At 34.8% G+C, this 20,799-nt stretch overlaps 1 protein-coding gene across 1 annotated transcript in view; it reads right to left on the bottom strand.

Moving 5' to 3' along the window:
- CADPS2 (calcium dependent secretion activator 2) overlaps positions 1-20,799 on the bottom strand; it is a 277,107-nt gene that overhangs the window by 57,654 nt on the left and 198,654 nt on the right. The window contains exons 16-18 of the mRNA XM_030447170.1: positions 20,394-20,517; positions 6,832-6,935; positions 3,149-3,305 (exon numbers count right to left, since the gene is read on the bottom strand). Coding sequence (XP_030303030.1) covers positions 3,149-3,305; positions 6,832-6,935; positions 20,394-20,517 — 385 coding nt within the window. The remainder of the gene's footprint in view (positions 1-3,148; positions 3,306-6,831; positions 6,936-20,393; positions 20,518-20,799) is intronic.

Here is a 20,799-nt window from a genome sequence, read left to right as displayed (position 1 = left end):
TTTTCTCCCCCTCATTGCTAAATTAATACTAGCTTTGAAGTATCTAGCTTGAATATTGTACAAAGTTTTGCATTCTACTTAAATAGCACGTTTGATACTATTTGAATAGCAAAGAATATGCATTTTCATTAGGTCACAATCTTTCTAATATCAGATTTTAGAACCATAGTTACAAAAATAGTCTTACACGTAAGTTTTCTTTAATGCTGTAAATGTTGGCTTGTTTCTTTATTGTTAGGAGTTCACTCATGTCAGGTTTGCGTGAAAACTGACTCCTGCATCAAAGATTTAGAGCTCATTTAAAGCTTTTGAGATAGAATAACACGCAGGTGTCATTCCTCCAAATTTCACTGAAGATTAACCTAATATGCAATATGGTGACCTAACAGTTCTTCGTTTGAAAGAAATCTGAAAAGTAATCTCTGATAGAGCTGGAGAGTGAGAATAACCCAGTGGGATTTCCACCTCTTCATTTCCTAATGAGTTTTTTGATAATGAGAGGTGACTTTGCCAGTCACTGTGGGCTCTATTACGGCTAATTTACTCCACTTCACTCTCCTTGTTAATTATTAACACTAGCCTTTTTATCCTCGTGAGACCTCATTCCAGTTTTTCCCTTTTTAGATTTTTTTTTTCTAAATCTATCTTTATGAAGGTGATAGTTTTCAGGAAAAGGTTTTCACTTAGGGTAAAGCCAGAATGATGTATTTCATTTTGGAAGACTCCTAAATTTATTATATGAGCACGGGGAGGTCTTTCTAATGGCTTTAATGCACTTGCAAGGTGAAAAGGCTGTTAATTAAAGAATAAGCACTGAGGTACGTTCCACTTGGGAATCAGTTCTTGATAGAATGGTCACTTGCCACTTGCTAACATATCCACTGATTAAACGGTGGCTAATTTCCACATTTGCTCTCCAGTAGTTCTGGGGAAATAAAAAAAAAACATATAATTTTCCAGATGGCTTGTGGTTGCTAGGAACTGTCCTTGACTCTGTTATCATGAAATTGGTAAGGTGTCATGTGTCGCTTTGTATCCTTAAGTTATAGTTTTATAATTTTTCTAATAATTGCTTTGACACAAAAGTTTGCATAAAATGTCTTTCCTAAGGCTGTTTTAATAATATAGTTTTATTATCTATTTCATCTTTTAAGGAAAGAAAAATGAGCAGCCAACCGGAAACCTCTTTGCAGGTGAGGACAACCCTTGATTTTTTTCTGTCACTTTTCTCAGGCTGGAACCAATGCAGAAAGGAATAAAAACGACACAATAATGTAGTTAAAACCAGTGCCACAAATCCTTCTTGTAAGACTATGAATATTACCTCCATGGCTTTCAGAAACCAAATAATTATTTTTAGTGCACATAACATCACAACTAGAGATATGATTTCTAAACTGAAAACTTAAGATGGTAGGGAAGACAGCTGAATACAGGCTTCAAATTTTTAATCCCTGCCCATTAGAGGAGGATTAGGACTACATGATCTTTAAGGTGTCTTTCAACACAAACCATGCTATGAGTCTACGATTTTAGATAATCACTCACTTCCAAGTAATGCCGAATCCACCTAATAGAAGTCTGTTAGAAGATCTGCAGCAAGGTCAAACAATTCCTTCAGTATTCTGAACAGCCTTCTAAACACAGCATTGCGATTTTAATAGGTTTCTGTAGTTGCAGTTGTTCAACAAAGGATCCAAACAAACCATTCAAGAACACAAGAAATGCTAACAGATACATTTTCTTTCATAAGGATGGCACGAAAGAAGAAATCATCAGGAATGTGCCTTTTAATGCATCGCTAAATGTCAGGGCATGGAACCATAATTCATGAAAAGAGATCTCCAAAGAGTGGATGGAAATGTTCTTTCACTCTGTCCTACACCATACTCAGCGTGGTGAAAACATCAATTTCCAACAACCCTGTTTAAGATTCAGCTTTAGTGGCACTGTCCATTTGCCCCTTCCCCGTCATCAAATTCGTCATCCCTCATGCTAGAGTGATTTGTACATTTGCTAGTTCTCTGTCTCATGACATGCTGGTGTAGCCACCAGGTACTACACTGAGATGACCTCTGTATTTCAATAAACACTTGGAAGCTAAGGTTAACAACAATACAACAATAAATAATGTAGGTTGCAAAATATGTAACCTTGAAGAAACGCTCTTGAATAGCATTTTCCATTCTTTCAGTGAAATCATTTCCATACACAGAGCTAAAATTTTTAAGCTATTGAAGTCCCACAGAAATGAAATGAGTTCTCAGGAAGACTTAAAAAGGATTTCTTGTATTTATAATTAAAAAAATAAACATTTTTAATAACTTGAATCATTCAGTAAAAACAGCATTTGGATCTCCAAAATAATTACAAAAAGCCCAGTAGGTCATATTCTCAATAAAAAAAAATAGAATATGAGTAAACAAAGCACAAATATATATTTTTAATTTATGATGCCTTAAAATTTTAGCTGCAATTCAATGTTTTTAAATTAACAATTTAAATTAATCATCCATTTTCTTTGGTTTCTTTAGTTATTTCCTTAATTCCATTATTAAAATCACTTTCACTCAAAACATCCCTGGGACATCACTTAGCTATTCAAAAAACTAAAATAATCTCTTCAAAGCTGAATAAAAGCAAGTTAATATGTCTATCTGAAATTTTGGTCTTCAGCTCAATTTGTGATACAGCAATAAACCAAGGGAAAATAGCACTGTGATTTGTTGTCTGTATCTTAATCCATTAATGCTAAACCTACAATACCTTTATAGATATTACTAGTCTGAAAATAGTTCACATGAGGGCTTAGAAGGAAATATTAAGTACAATTTTCTTTCAGGAGTATAGGTTAAATATGAAATATCAAATACATATTATGTGACTTCTACATCATGATTAAAAAGTGAGAAATTAGTGAAAACTGAATGGTTAAGGAATTACCAGAATAGGGAACGAAATGATGCAAGATAGAGAGAAACTGCTCAACTTCCAAGAAATGGAGTTACCAGGATATATATATTGTAAACACAGGCACGGTCAGGTTGGTTTTTATTTTGAGAATTATATTATTTAGAAAGAGATTTCTAAGGTGTGGGCGTATCAAAAAATCTTATGCATGCAATAAGTAAGAAACTTAAGATATTACTGTCATTTCTGAGGGCGTTATTCAGCAGCTGGAAAAGTGGGAAGCTGTCCCAGGAGTCCTGTGGCTGTGCCTCGAGTGCAGAATCCATATCAACAGAATACAGAGACAAAAACTTCTCTGCATGCTCAGCCAATAATTCTGGCCACCAAGAAAATGCCTGCAAAGATGACAAAATAGAATTACTAAACACAAGTCATAACACAAAGAGATGTGTTTTATCTATGGCAAAGTACACTGGTATATGTCAGTTCATGTCCTATCACACTTGGGGAGAATAAACAGGACAACTGAGAAATGCAAAAATATTTCCTAGAAGCATGCATCAAAAATGAAAGGAATGAAATAAAAATATGCCAGGGAAAGATTATAGAACCAGAAAAAAATGTAACACAAAAACTCGAAAAAGGAGTATAAATCCCTGATACTCTTTCCCAATGAGCAAAGAAGAGAATGAAACCCTCAGACTTGAAAAATTACTGTGTTAATCAGATTAAGCTATTTTCCAAATTAATTCTTGTGACTACATTCTGCACTCAAATCTGAAGAAATGGTTTTAGTGTGAAATTTTATTCCTTGAAGCCCACACTTTTTTTTAAATAGAGCACTTTTAAAATTAATATTTTTGCCTTAAAGATGTCAGCTTCTCCTGAAGAAGGCATCCAGTCTTCCTTCCACAAATGCTGTTAAGTACATCTTTAGAAATTCACTAATGTCTGCATTAATTTTCAGTAACTTAACAACATGTTGGAATACAGAGTTTTCTTTGCTAAAAATTTACATTCTGAGGTAATCTTAGCTTAAGAGAAGAAATCTAATAAAAAGTGTCAGCAAGTAAAGCCAGCTCCACATTACAGAATGCTTCGCATAGAACTCTTGTACCTTTTCACTGTCACTGAAATCTAGGTCAGTATTGAAGCTGAGGATTGGATCAGAGGGAGCTAAACATCCTGGAGTTAAAAATTAAGGTGAAATGAGCTTATGAAACAGAATAAATATCACATACAGCTGAGAGTTTTTTGCTGAGAGCTCACAAAAATATTTGGCAGTAAGAAATACCCAGACATGCCAGGTAAGAAATGTCTTTGCTTTCAAACTTATGCCCCTCATTTTGAGTATTTTGTTTTGAATATTTCTGAGTTACCAGCATGAGAAATATGTGGCTTGAGTATACAAGTGCTGAGTTCACATAACTTCAGATAAAGTCATAGGAATCCTCACTTGCATTTCTGAAATCAGGTACTTGGTAATCTAGAATTAGAACTCATTAGAACTCAGGCCTGACAGCATAGATAAAAGACACCTTCTGAAAAGTGGTCTAAAAATGTATTTTTGTATCCTGGACTTTTTGATGACTGTCTGTAATTCTTTTTGACACAGGGCAAATGGAGAAAAGATGATTTGGTAGGAGATTTAAAGATGTGCTGAGCATCCACTGCTATTACTGAAAAGTGCTGTGTCTGTTGCAATGTCAGGACTGGAGGATGCTCCAGCACCATAGTGAAAAGGAGAGATGAGGCATTCAAAATTTTAGCAGAGTTTAAAATGGGTTTTTCCCCTCAAACTAGAAGAAGTTTCTCCTTAGTAAATCCTGTTTAAATGTGAGCTCATTAAAGGAACAGATTCCTTAACCTAGAAAACAATTAAACTTAAGTAAATAAATAAATAAATAAGAAAAGAAGTGTATACAGGCAATAGCAGGTGTGTCTGTTTCAGACAAGCAAAACTCTTATCAGAAAATATAGGCAAAAACTCAAAACAAACAAAGCAAAACCAAACCCAGAAACTCAGCACATTTTCATTCCATCTTCTTCCCCTTTGTAAATGAACTCAGATATTCTTCTCACCCTCCCAAGAGCTACCCGTCATTGCTTAGGCAGCAAGGAAGAAGAGAAAAACATATTACAGCTAAAATAGTTGTTCAGTCATTACAGATAATATGAAAACAGACTGAAGACAATTATCAACTGGTGACACACATTCTAAGAGAATAAACACACCAACCAGACTGAAGGAAAACTGAAGTTCTTAGGTTTTCGAAAAACACACAAATGTGGCAATACAGCACCAGAAATAATCAAAAGAATTTATGCTACACATTCAATGCACAGTTCCATGCTATAAACCATGAAAAAGAATGCTTAGTTCATCAGGAATCACATACCTCTCTTCCCTTTGGGAATCCCAGAAATTTGGAAGTGTTATGAATTTAAAAAAAAAAAAAAAAAAGAAACAATAAAGAAAAAATCTAGTATTAAAAATGTGATATGCTATTTTAGAGATTACTGATCCTTTTTACCATCTGCAGCATAAGAATGAATACAGTTAACATTGAATACAGTTAACATTATAACATGAAGTCACCATATTTAATCTGCATTTTTGAGCAGGTAATCTGTAATTTTTTAACCTTGCTCTCATATTTTTAAATATTGAAGTTTTGCCTGGTCTACAACTTTCAATACAATTAAACATTTTTATGTGAAGGAAGAAGGGGGAAAATATCTTAAAATTACCTTCACTTTTTAAAGCTTGGATAAGACTGAAAATTTTTGACTAGCTGATTTTTCTGAAGGCACATCCAGTATATTTACCCTTCTGAAAAATATTGCATCTCTGACTACATACAAGTAGCATGGAAAACAGACCTACAGTCTCAGGTCCTCAAAAGACAAAGACAACAATATATACATTTTATTAAGTAATTATTACAGAGTAACACAGTGGCAACAGTAGTGTAGGATAGGACCTCTAGGGAATTAATTTCAAATCATGGAAACAGCTGTTTCTTCAGTATAAGTTAAAACATTTATAACAAGTTCACACATGACAGATGCAAGCTAAAACCTAGATTCCATAGTGTGATATAAAACCAGATGTTTTAAATGATGATATTTATAAACTGCATATACTAAATCATGTTTATCCTTTTGCATATTTTTCCCAAAAATATTTATTGAGTTTTTGAGAACACTTTAAAAACAATTTCCTGAGCCTTAGAAAACTATTTTCATAAATGTTAATAATATATCCAATTGTGTGCACTTGCTCAAATCTATTTTTGTAATTCCTCGATACAAAAGGAGCTATAATTCTAAATAGTATAAACATAGTTGTTACTGCATCATGAAGCTGATGACTGGAGAGTAAAAAACATGAAACACTTGTAGTTTATTTCTTCTACCTTATAATGTAATTTAAAACCCCACAAGTTTAAAAGCAGTACTTTTCCAATCAGCAGAAGAGTAATGTGAGTGTGATTATTATACCCATCATTATTTTTATGTTAAAATAAATATCTATATAGATTGATAAAAACTAGTATTCAGTTAAATTTTCTTTCTATTTTGAAATATAAGTGAAAAGTTAAGAGGAACAACTGTATAAGGCTATGAATGTTTTCCACACCATTTCACCACCTCCAGCACAAAGATGCTTTTTCTACTTTATGCTCTTTAAATTTTCATTTCTAAACCTGCAGCTCATTCAAGCAAATTCAAGCAGAGTTTTATTTCACTTCACTTTTCATAAGCTTCAAGTCTCTTATTTCTCTGTAAATGTGAACTGCCTTGAACATATGTCAGAAAGTAAAGCTAAAATGTTTCTTGACAGAATTGCTTCGCATCAGGGGATAAAAAAATCTAGGAACAAATCATTCCCTACAGCAAATTCAGTTACGGCCTCACCTCTGAATGATGCTCTTCATTTTGCTGCAAGACTTCGATACAGAGTTCTGCAAGGTGAAGAACCTCTTCCAATTTTCTAGCAGGTGTTGCTTGGTTCATGCTCTCTATGTGAATATAAATTGCAAAGCAGAATTATTTTAGTTACAAATAATACTCAATAGTAAGAGAAAATGAGGTCAGAAAGGAATGGGAATGGAGCAAAGTTACAGTTTTCTGAAGTAGAGTCTATTTCACGTTAAGAACAATAATTTAATACAAGTAAATGCAGCTGAATTTGCAGATCACTACAAAGAGAAAATATTTAATTCACAAAATAATCATCATCATTATCACAAAAGATCATTATACACCTTATCTGATTAATTATAAGAGAACTAACAGGTGCGTCAAGGTATTAGGTGCTCAACTTCTGCAACAAGCAAGTTCTAATTCTCTTCAAGGTCAGATATACAAAGGCAGGAGACAGTAGAGACCTTTTTTGTTATTGTACTTTCAGCACAGTGCCCTTCTCACCAGATGACTCATTGCCATCTTCAGAAGATTCACAAATTTTGCAGCAGTCAAAAATTCCAAATGTTTCAGCTAAATAAGACACTACATTTCAGGAGTATTTAGAAATAAGAAAAGCACAAAACACAGTAACGATTAAAATAACTAATTTCTCATAACTGATTATTCAAACTACTAATTTTCTACCTACTGCTCAGCAACAATAGTGAATCTGCATTCTTTTCAGTAACACATTGAAAAGTGACACTACAAAATACAGATGGCATAATAGAATTGATTGAAGCTTACTAAAATCTCCATATGAAGGAAAACAAGGGAAAATGCAAAAGTTAAAAATGAATAATGTGAATCACTCATTCTGTAGGGTAGACCTCAAACAGGAAACAAAAAACAAAAACTAAATATCCTACAGTGCAGTTAAATTCAGTTTAGTTTTTCATTAAAAAAAAAAAAAAAATTCTTAGGACTAGATCCCAGGGAGAGTCATGGAAGATAAGAGAGTAATTGAATGATTACAGCTTAATCAATAAAAGTAATTTGTCCAAATACATGATCTGTATCATTAGGAATAACTTCAGTGTTAGTTATTTGGTTTTGTTTGCTTAACAAAGCTTTTGTACCTAAGCTTAAACCATGAGATGGAAATGATCTTGTACAACATAATAATAAATCAAGTGTGATCACATTGATCAGGTTTGCAGAGAACTTATGAAGCTGGTAATCCTATTTTCTCATTTTCTGTGCATCTTAACAGAACGGTTTGAGTTGGAAGATATCTTATAGTTCAGCTAGTTCCAACACCCCTGCCATATGGAGGGACACTTGGCACTAGAGCACATTGCTCGAAGTCCCATCCAATCCTGGCCTTAAGCACTTCCAGGGAGGGAGCATCCATAACTTCCCTGGGCAACCTGTTCATGGATCACTTGAATAGCAAATCACATGAATACACATATTCATATGCAGAAAATCCTGCTGCTGTTTGTTTTCCACTTTATGAATTCATCATGGCACAGAACATCAGCAGGTTAATTAAAAAACTTACAAAATCTCCTTGGTGTCAGTAAGGCTTGTCAAAATGTATGCACTAAATATTTTAAACACTTAACATTTCTAGAAAGTCAAAACAACTTTTCAGACATCTGAAATGCAGGTGACCTTTTCCAGTACTTCAGCACTAACACACTGATGCACAGTACCTTGAAATACATAGCTCTAATGCAATATTTGAAGAAACATTGGATTAGAACCTCAAGCAGACTTGTACTTAAAGGTGACTACAAAAGCACTTTGTTTTCATAATACAAAGCAGGCACATTAGTTACTGAGGGTTATTAAAAAAATGTTTTCACATCTTGCTAAAACAGACCACATAAGCAGATATGTTGAAATAATATGATTTCCAAAACCCTAACCTAATTCAAGAAAGACTTACTATAGGGACATAAACCAAGTACAAAACACACACCAGGATACAAAGCTATACTCACACTGTCAAAAGTATGGTAATGAATATTATAATGAATCTGGAAATTTTATATCAGAGAACAGTTGTATGACTATAACCACAAATATACTAGTGCATTATATCAAGTGAGATCAGAAAGGCTTGGTCCAGCCTAAATTAATTACCTGACAGTATAAGACTGCTATTTGATTCAGACTGAAACAGTGGTTTCTATGCTACCCTGGACTGAAAGTGCTGTTTCCTCTAATGGTCAGTGTCCTCCCCACCCTGAACATGCAGCAAGTAGTGTTCATACAGCTGATACATCACTATCAGTATCACTGATGTTAGTAAGTCTTAGGAAGAAACTAGAGATATTAATAGAGTCTGACTGGCACATGTGATTTCAGCACAAACAACTAATTTTCTTACAAATTCAGCTTGGTCTTCATAGGTCTTACTCCTAATTAAGTAAATAAAATAATTGCATTCCTAATTGCATTAATTCCTTATGAAAATGAGTAAGATGTAAGGTATTCAAAATTATATCCTAGAAAGGCTCCTCTAAATTAGTAAGAAAGTAATTTTAATAATTATATTGAATCTGATATTGCAATTTTGCATCAAAGTTCTACACCTGGAAAAAACTCAAAATAGCCTAAGAATGGCTATTGAACTGATATTATTAGCAGTGAGAGGAGGAGAAAGACCATAGTATGGTCTTCATCTGTGTTGAAGTGATGAATTTTGATCAGAAATGGCATTGAATGGAGAGTTAGTTTAGGGGTTTTGTGGGGGGGGGGGGTTGTTTGTTTGTGAGTTGTTTTGTTGCTTTTTGTTTTGTTTTGCTTGTTTGTTTTGTTTGCTTGTTGAAAGTCATAATGAGCCTAATAATATAAAGTGGGAATCAGGAATGTTCCAACATAGGCAGTGTTCCCACACTAGAACCACATGTGAAGGAGATCAGGAATAATGCTGGAATAAAAATAAATCAGTCATGACAAACTATTTTAATAAGGAATTGCAAGTATTTTGGTCATTATGGGACTCAGGAATATTTCCTGACTATGGGTTCAGGAATATTTTTTCCAGCAGGATTACTGTGTTTAAGAGGAAAAAGAGAAAACTGTAAATTTTCCTTTCAGTATTGCAAGTTTCTGAATGATACTTCATGGGAGAAAAACTGAAAATGTGAGACAGATCAGGCTCAATGAATTCCAGTTTCACGTTTGCATGAAATTTCCCTTGCTACATACTATTTACTAGTTTACACTAAAATGATTACTTGCTAAAACCATGTAAATTACTCTTGATACTTCATACTTATTTCAACAATATTTTCAAATTTATTTTCTGATTAAGATTTACTGATAAGAAAATGTAGCAGACAATTGCACTTGCTCGGCACCCTTGGACCCTCTCTGATTTTGTTGTTTACATATTCACAGAATAAATCAGTACATTCAGTTTCATGTGGATGTATATGCTTCCCTTCATTGTGCTTAGCCTTCATTTAAAGCTTCTTTTTATGTCTCTAAGTTACCATATAAGCTATTTTTTTTCTCTGTAACTAAGGATCTACCATTTCCTGAATCGAGTGAACATACGTTACAGAGAGACACCATTTACATGGGTGTATAAATAAGGGGCTAGGAAGTAATTTCAGAGAAAAGGAAATAAATAGTAATATTTTTTTAACGAAAAAAAGCAGTATATTTAAAATATGAGTACCAATTAGCTGTTATCTGGAAGTTTTAGAACCTTCAAAACAATCTGAGCAAATACTGTCCCTGTCTTTGTAAGCATAAAAAAACTACAGGCACAGAAATCTGTGCTGTCAGTTTTCATTATATTCACTATGTCTTTCTCCCCGCAATTACTAAGGGTTGTTAAAATGTGTTTACACTGCTCAAACTAACAAGTTGCAAAAGGAGTCATGTCAGTAAATATGCTGCTTGACATCTTTTAGAAAATAAACAGAAAAAGCCATCAATCATCTGTTTTCAGCTTCGCATTCTGCTGAAATGAAAAAGCAAGCCAGGCTTTGCAAATAATGGATGCTCTCTGAAGTACACATTATCCATGATTCACACAGGCACCAGGAAAATATTGTTAAATGAGCTAAGTTAAGTGAATAAAATGTTACTGAAATGAAAAGGTGAATGCTTCATGGACTGATGGAGTCTAAGGCCATAAGGTACTGTCAGATCATGCAGTCTGACCTGTGTCACACAGGTCAGGGAACTTCCCCCCACTCCTGCTTTCTTGAGCCCATTAGGATGTCTAAAACCTAAGAGCAGTATGTCTAATACCTAACTTAATCTTACTTTCCAGAAGAGAGAGTAGCCTTGAAGACAAATGGACAATTCACCTTTCCTTTTCTCCCCAGTGTGTAAGGCTTTGCATCAGTGTGTTTAATTTCTCATTAGCATTTGCTCAGCACAGGAACTGGCTTATTAAAAAGGTGGCTTTCCAACTCAGATATGAGTACAGTGCAGCTAGGAGGTGCCTGTCTCTGGCCTGTGGCACAGCATATATCCCTTACTGGTTTTTCCTGCCCCTTACTGGTTTTCATCCTTCCTCCTTTTCTTCACACAAGCACATCCAGACCAAGACACTCAAGAGAACCAATCTGTCTCCAGGCCAGAGGGTCAGCCACAGACCAGTCGTAGAGATAGTGGAAAAAAGGCAAGTATTGAGAGACCCTGTGTTCACCTTTATATCCACACAGCTTGGATGGGGCTGCAGACTTCTGGGATGATGTTCCATTTTAGGATTTAGTCCAGCTCATTTTATGCCAAACTGCAACAGAACATCCAGTTTGCATTTTTAATTCTCCATGTAAGACAACTGGTATTTGTTTTAATTTCCATTGGCACTGTTGCTCTGGTTGCTGGCAGCACTCAGCTGTTATGCTACTTACTGTTAATGCAACCAGCATTAAAGCCTGGAAGAAGGTGTAAGATGCCTACTAGTGGAGGTGTCTGACCACCAACTAATTAATTTCTATGCATATGCCACAACTAGACCCAGAGGGGGGCAGATAACATTATGATTGTTGGCTGTCAAACTCCTTCCAGTATGTGCTGCACACACACAGAAGTGAAGATTCTGAGCAAGTTTTGGAATATAGTTTATTTAGATATTGAGCAGAGGGATCTAAATGTTATGTCCTTCTTTCCCTTTGTACAGTACACAGAGCCTAAATGAGCTTGCCTGTGATTTTATACCAGCTCTCTTGCCAAGGAATCTGACTAAATCACACCAAGTAAGACCCTAAAAGTGAATTAATTTTCATGTAGAGGGGATGACATGGAAGCCCTGCAGTAAAACAGGCCATAATATAATTTGATAATACAGAGACATCATAGTTTGATCTGGATGAAGCCACCTCTGCTCCAGTGGGGCCCTTTAATTTGGACTTCTAGCATATGAAAGTAGCAAGATAGCTTCTAGACTTGTTCCAAAAGCAGAAGAAACATCAGTAAACTGGAGCTAATAGGTTACTAAACCTGAACTGACTCTCCAGAGTTAATCTGCAACTGGGATAATCCACTCACAGAGAATTTCAATTTGACTGTGGAAGATTTTCCTACAGATTCTCACAGAATTAATTCTGCATGAAAGACCAACACTAGTCTTATAGAAGGAATGGAATTTAGCTTTAATTATGAGGATTTCATAATTGTTTTCTAAGAATTCAGTAGGATTTTAAATTATAGGGACAAAAATAATAATAATAAATTTAGTTCCCATTATCCCATATGTTCAGAGAGATTATGAAATTTATACAAAGTTAAAGTCCACATCTCCTAATCTATAAACTATCATTTTATAAAGTAGGTCACACTGCAATGTTTTCAGTTTTTAAAAAATGCTTGTAGTATTCAATGGAATTACCTCCATGGGACAATTACAGATCATTTTTTTACAAAGGAAATCTTTTGGCTCATGTTAACCTTGAAACAACACATTTGGAGATTTAAAAGCAAAATTAAAAATGTAGAGATGAAAACGAATATTGATTTTTAACTACCGATCAGTGGCAATTTATGTTCCTTTGTATTTCAGTTTTGGCACCACAGACACCAGCAGTTGACATTCCTTTCCTTTCCCTCACCTGTAATATCTCTTCAAAGGGGGAATGAACTAAAGTTCTCAGCACTTTCTGTTCCTGTGAAATAAAACTCAGAGGTACCAAACCTCTCAAACCGCAGAACTCCATGAACGAAGGGGCGTGAAAAACTGACATCCTAGGTTGACAGAAAAGTGGCATTTGAAAATGTAGACTCAGTAACAAACATTTTTAAGAAATCATAATTTTAAGTGTCTAAATTTTAGGGAGTTACTGAAAGATGACAACAGGAAATCTAGGGCTGGCAGTTAAGGATGACAGAAAAGTGATGTTGACAATTATTAACTTTAACAATTTTGAAGAAATTACTAAATTGAGCACATGAGAAGAAACCAATAAAATGTAACAAAGATTTGCAGAAGTAGGTTTCACTAGATTTGTGCAGTAGCTTTTCTTGGTAGGATATTATCTTAGAAAAGAAATTAAGTATAGCTCATCTATTCTGACTTTACTAAAGCATTTGATAGCTTGCCTCATGGGAAAATTACAAGCTAAAGTGGAGAAAATAAGAATTAAGGAAAAAACTACGTGTTGGATGAAGAAGCTACCTCAAGAGAAGGCAGTGAGTAGCACTGACAAAGAGCAAAGGAAGGTTTCTTGAGGAAAACCTTGAAGATCCTCTTAGAGCTAAGTTTCAATATTTTCACCAGTTACTTCAGAATAAACATTAGGAGTGAACTGATGACAATGTAGTAAAACACTGGCAATAGGCAGCCGGGTCAAACTGCACAAACAAAAGTTGGATAATTCCAAAGAAAGAGAAATTGAAACAAAATTTAATACTTCAAGGTAGAGGGCCATACGTTTTTAAACATTTGCTATAAACTGGGAACTGGTCAGCTGGACACTATAGAAACTATGATGATTGGGTTGAATTAACTTTTAACAGTCCATCTACGTGCCACAAGCATGATACAGACATGCAAATACAAGCATTCCTTGAATATATTAGATCAAGCATTTCTGGTATAAGAGTTCTACTAGAACTGCTACAGTCATCTCATAAGGATGACTACACAGTTCTGGTCATCAATGTTCAAGAAGGTGGAATTCAAACTTTAATAGAGAAAAGCTCCTAGGATTATAAAAATGAAAAACAGAAGGTTGATATTGAGATAAGGTGATGAAAACCTAGGATGAAATGATGAGATGATGAAATGCTAATGAAGCATGGAAGTATCTGAGATAAAGACAAGGTTAATGATCCAAAATATAGGGACTTATTTGACTACAAGGTGATTCTTACATCTGCAGAGCAAGCAGTGCTTGATATGGCCTTCACATGAGCGAAGCAGAGGGGAAAATAGGGGAAAAGCACTGACAAAAACTGACTCAGCCCAGCTGTTAAGAGAGGATGCTGGTACCTTTCTTAAAGAGGGATCAGGACATGGACCTAACAGAGCAGGGGTTCTTTTTCTGTCCTCTAGTCCAAAACTGAAGTCAGAGATATTTGCCTACATCCTGTACTTTCCATTTAGTTGTAGAAGAAAGAGACTAAGAAGGTGTTATACTGCTGTGGAATTCATCCATTTTTGTTTGCTCAGTGAAATGAACATGCATGGAGAGGTTCAATCAAATCCTCTCCAAGTACAATGACTCTCTCCACTTGCTTGTTCAATTTCAATAATGTTTGTAGTGTTCTTCTTTTTAAATCAGATGGATTCTTCTGAGCCTTGAGGACATTTACATACTACCCTTCCTTTATAAACTTGTATGTAATGAGTATGTTAACAACTGATATCCTTTAAAAGACAACAAACTGTTGAGTTGCTTCTGACCTTCTAGTGTGTAGAGTTAACAGTTATGCAGTCTTTGGCAGTCTGTCTGATAGAAAGAAATATTGGAATGGCAACAGCAATTTGTCTTTGAACAACTGCATACTACACAGTGCAGTTTAATCGAATTTATTCTCATTCCTTACAGTAAAACTGATTGGCAGAATAAACCCAGTATATTCAGCTACTACAGTTTTAAAAATAACAGCTTTAAAGACAAGCAAAGTAAAAGACAACTATCTCATAATTAAAAACTTTACAGTTTGTCTATTGCCTCAGAAATTAACATCTCCAGACAATGACAGATGCTGCCTGCCCTCTTTGCTTCACAGACATTTACCACTTAAATGGCTAAGCCAATCCCTTTTTTTGTCCACAGCAAGGTAATGACCTTGTGCTGAAAAACGTATTTATATGTAAGTTTTTATCTTTTCTTTTAGGCAATGACAGCAGCACTTGCAAAGTCCATTACTTCTCAGCCTTTCTGATTTAAAAAAAAAAAAAAGCTAATGGGAAAAACCATTCATTTCTGAGACAGAATTTTACTACTTTCTGTGTGTAGGGTTGTATATAAAATACAAGTAAAACATGAATTCTGTATAAGAAAGGCCATCTTTCCAATGGGGAGAGGCTGAGAGAGTTGGGGTTGCTTGTCCTGAGGAAGAGAAGGCTCTGGGTAGATGTTATAGTGGCCTTCCAGAACCTGAGGGGCCTGCGGGAAAGCTGGGGAGGGACTTTTTATAATGTGTGTGGTGATAGGACAAAAGAAGTGGTTTCAGCCTGAAAAAGGGTAGATTTAGATTAGATATTAGGAAGAAGTTCTTTTCTGTGAGGGTGGTGAGAAAAAGCTGTTGAAAAAAGCTGTTCTATATTTATTATAGTAAAATGACATGGGAATGCTGTATCAAATGTCATCCTGACAGCAAACAAGTTGATACAAGTGCTGCTTATACCACTGTATCTGCCACTAAGAAAGTAACCACTGTCTTCTGGGAAAGCATTCAGAGTCTTGTTCAATTGAGATTGTGAAAATACAAGCACTTGGGGAACAGACCTGGGCACCTGGCAACCACACTGCTGAAAAAGGATTCTCACAACAAAAGGAATTTGCATGCTGACCTCTGTATTACCTAACAAGGACACTCCTGCAATTCAAGATTCTGTGTACAGTATCTACTGCACAGGTTATAGGGTAAATAATAGTTATGAATTTTTTTTTTTCTTATTTGGCATGGCAATGCTATATATTGCCAATAGAGACACCAGCAGAGCAGGATTTGGTCCTGTTAGCCAGGCTAAATATAATTCTTTGAGAAGCCCTTTCACCTGGTTCATCTTTTGCACCAAAGAAATGGGTTAAATAAGACAAAAAATTCTGAGAGAACACAGTCTATTTACTCCTTTCAATAAAAGTAATTTTTCTGAGTTGTCTCATTAATTTTCAGATGTATTTTTAGACAGAAGTGGAATTTAAAAAGGCAATTAATTTATAAACACCAGCTATACACCTCTACCTTCACCTAACTCACACAGTGAATTTCCTTTCAACTCGGTGTGATAGGCTTTTCCCTCATCCATTCTCTAATACAGTTACTTGCCAGGCCACTTAAGGGACACCTGTGCTATCCTATCCTATCCTAAGAGCATGGCAATATTTTCTTTCAAAGTATGCATACATCTAATGTAAAATGACTGAAATCAGGTTGTCTTTTTGAGTTTGGTTTTTTTTCTTTTTTTTTTTTGTGCTTGTAACTGTTGGTGATCTGTAGTGGTCTATTTTTGAGACTGAGAAATAAGAATAGCAAGCATGTGTGGCACAGTGAAGATTTGTACTTGAGGTACATATTTTATATAAAAGGGAATAGATGAAGCCTTCAAGAGCAAAGGTCAGGGGACACAAACTAAAATTAGTTCTCTCAGTTCACAAATTAATTTCAACATTTTGTTAAATTTCTAATTTCAAGAGATATTTTCTTCAATACAATTTTTCAATGTAAAAATGCTAAATGGAATATTTATACTGTATAGCTTTAGGTATCTTACCTAGTAGGGAAACTTTCAAAAATACCTTTGTATTTGATGGTGAGAGATAGGTCTTTCATCACAGAAAAACTACTGAAGTAGACTCCAAGCTGTGTGGATCACCTGCTTAATGAAACTCTCCCTGTTGCTCAGAGAGGGTTGGAAAATCATCTCATTAACTGAGCTCATATCAACTCATTCTAGAAGGCTGTGGCATGAATGCCCACATCATGATTGAATGGTCTGCCTTCTTTCTTAACAATTCCAAGTAGAACCCTTCCACTTCCAGGGTACTCAAAGCTTTCAAATGAAAATAAGTGGGAGTTTTGGGAACCAACGGAATTTTTTGAATCTTCAGCTTTGAATTCCAACTTTAAAAAAGTTTTTTTTATAATTTGCTAGTATTTTTCATTTGTTTACTGTCTAAAGAAGTTGTTTCTCAAAAAACCAAAACATCCTTGTCCTTTCAAGTCCCTCATTGGCAAGGAGTTATATTTTGAACTACTTTGATGCAACCTTTCAAGTTATCACCCAAGTCTGTCTTTCTAGATAGGAAATTATTTCATCCTGAAAAAGCTGACAAGTCAATGCCTCTTCCCCATGACTGATGTCTCTGAAAACCACACAAGAGCACCATGATCAGGCTTCCATTGGGTCTCTGTGTGTATCTTTAAACAAGGTAAGACAAAGTAGTGCATACACCTCTTTCAAAGTATATGTACACAGAATCTCTCATACTTCAGTGCAGCCAGTGCTACTCAGCCACCAGTACTACTTCAGTTTTGCACTTCCTCTGATCACTCTTAAATATTTGAATATAAGCCCTCAAAAAAACTCTGTGGAGTTGTTTTTGTTTTGTTTTGTTTTCTTTTCTTTTGGAGAACATAAAACATACCAGCTTCACAAAATTAGAAGCACATGGAACTACCATCCTCACAACCTTCAGCTGCAAATAGAAAAATAAACGTATCACTAACCACAGCCACATTAAAGAAGCATGAAACAACTTCACAAAATTTTATCAAGGTCTTCATCCATAAATTCAGCAGTAACATTAAAAAAATGGATACCATTTTTGCTGGTGTCTATGAAATTACATTTCTCTAAATGCATAAATGGATTTTGAATTTATTTTCTTCCTCACTTAGTTACAGCTCTTTAACAGAAACCACAATGCTATTATATTTCAAAACATAACATTATCTAAACTGCTAATAAATATGCACATCACAGTTAAGCAATGAAGAATGCATGGACTCTATGACATTGATTATTTTAAATGTTCACACAGTCAATATGATAGTGCTGAAATCAACAAAAACAATAAAACAGACACAACACACTAAATCTGTAATACATGCAGACATGCACACAAATAATAATCACCTGAGTCCTTTTCAGCTGTTGCTAAATGAAAAGAGAAAAAAAGAAAAATATCATTGAAGAAATACAACTACTTTAGCTTCATTGGAGTAGAATAAATACCAAATAATGTGGTAGAATCTTTAAAAAAATCTTAAGTATAGAAGTGAGAGTCCTGACAGTCAGTTCACCCAAGTGATGGGTTTTGTCAGCTTGGGAACAAATGGTGTATGTATTTAAGACAGTATATTTTTATTTACGAGTTTTAGATGTTCTCTGTTTTAGGCTCAATGGCTGAGATGGCACACATATTGTGCCTGGGAATTAAAAAACGTAAATAATAGTAAAATAAGATAATATTCTTATTTTTATTAGGGCCTCCTTTTTAGGTAGTTACCATTAGTATATAGCTGATATTATCACAACCAGTTGGATTTTGACTGACTGATAAGACGTTGTTCGCTGAAGAAGTATTCAAAGAATAGGAAAAAAAAATCCCAGTAATGTGTGACAGCTACATTCGAGGGCATCAGTAGTGTTATAAAGATAATGACTATCTGGTTTTGTATGCAGTTTGGAGAGTAAGCAATTAATTTAAACACTAACATGAATTCCTTTCAAGAGAAGAACATAATTTCAGTGTGCAGATACTACAACACTCCCAAAAAACCCTGTGCAAGCAGAATGTGCTTTGGGTTTACAATTACATCAGTGTAAAACCACTCTTAGAAATCAACCAAAAGCAGTAAAACCAGAAAGAAATTTGGAAGTTAAAATATGCCATGGGCTGGGCAGCAGTGGAACTACCATAATTCTCTAGGATATGGTTAAAAATCTTGGTCAAAGTTGTATATACTTCATTGCTGTAAAAATTTTTTCCATTCCAATTTAGAATCAGTGAGTTTAAATATCTTTTGCACGCTTTTATCATGTTTTAAAAATCTTTCTATTTTTATAGCCATTATTTCAACAGGTTTGTTTAAAAAGTGAAATACCACATACTAAAAAAAATCCCTATTATGAATAAAAATCCCTTTTATGAATACAGAAGGATAAAACCTAAGGAAAACAGGTTTTTTTTTCTTTTTCATTTTCTGGAATAGATTTAATATTCACCTTTCTTTCTTTAACACAACATGATACCATAATTAATTATGATAAACTGGTTACTAAGATGGTTTCATGTTGTTACTCCCATGATATAATATTGGTTGCTATAGTGATGAGCAGGGCTTTTTGTTAATCACTTGTGAGATTGGTTTACTCATGTTTTTCAGAGAATTTGAACAGAAATGCAAAAATGATAAAAGTTGGCTTTATAATATTGCTAAACAGATGAGGCTTTTTCATTTTGCTGCTCTGGTAATTCTCTTTTCTCATGCATTGCTAGAAATACATGGTATGAAAACACACACTATGCAAAAAAGCTGTATTTTTTAAAAGCAGAATTCATCCTTCATATATTTTCATGCTAACTGACCCTACTTAAAAAAAAAAAAAGCACACCACAAAACCAACAGTTGTATGGATGCACACACACTATTTTCTTCTCTTGAATGTATCTGTAAAGTTATGACTCAAGCTTTCTGCACTTTTTTGAGAATAGCATATGTCTTGACAAGGCAATTGATGATTATAACTTCCTTTTTATTCTACATATGGTCTGCAGATAATAAAATGATATTGTATATGCCAGCCATATTTTTGAGCAAAGTGTTAATTTCACAGTATACATTCTACAATATCCGTAAACTCAAAAAAACCTTTCAATTATCATTGGATCTAGTGTTTTGTCCCATTAGTTTATTGAGGAAGTAAAGATGTGGTTGAGGTTTTAATGATCCGTTTCTTATAATACAGCAGAAAACGTGACAGCAAAACAAATTAGACATATATCTGCTTATCTTATCAGTACATCAGAAAACAACAAATACCCAGAGTTTCCAAGTTTCAAGGTATTGTTACTGCTCACACAGAAAGAATTTCCTGTCAGTAGTTTTATCCCAAGGAATGGTAAGGAAATACAAAATAAGCCATAAACAACCTTTTAGATTAATGGAGAACTCAAAAGTAAGAACAAAGGGCAACTTAAATTAAGAAGTCCTAGTCTTCCATTCAGCAGGGTCCCAGGAGGCATATTAAAGCAATGAACAGGAGAAAGCTCCATGGTGCACCAGCTGAGATTTTAATGAGACATTTCCCCTTGCTATGGAAATTTGTTCACGAAAGGGAAAAGGCTGCTCATAGAATATTCAGTTAATAGGCACTGTTGGCTTTTACAGCCACTTTGGCAGTTGATTGCTGTACTAACCTTCTATTTTGGCATATTCTGTAAGTCGAGTGTAATTGATCAAGGCAGCCTTCTCCAGACATTTTCTAACCACTTTCTTCACCTCTTCTGCTGGTATGGGAGTGGCAATATCTTTCATTAAAACCTGTGCCAGAGACAATTATACCACTTGGTTACACTTGTGACCCAAATCCCAAGGGAAAAGAATAAAAGTATCCTAAAGTTACTACACAACTGGTAATAACTGAAGGCAGATATCAGGAAGGAACTACTTTAGCTCATGGAACTAGATATTAGACTTTGAAGATTTCTATTCTATTTGACTGCCTATATGGTATTTATATGCAGTATCCCTACTGTCTGGCATCTTGCAGCATGCCAATCAGTCTTTGGGTGATGCCAACACCAGTATAACACAAGAATTCCA

The sequence above is a fragment of the Calypte anna genome, chromosome 1 (genome assembly GCF_003957555.1).
Source record: "Calypte anna isolate BGI_N300 chromosome 1, bCalAnn1_v1.p, whole genome shotgun sequence".
Taxonomy (NCBI): Eukaryota; Metazoa; Chordata; class Aves; order Apodiformes; family Trochilidae; genus Calypte; species Calypte anna.
The sequence above is the reverse complement of the archived record's forward strand: the minus strand, read 5'-3'. Positions and strand labels throughout refer to the sequence as shown.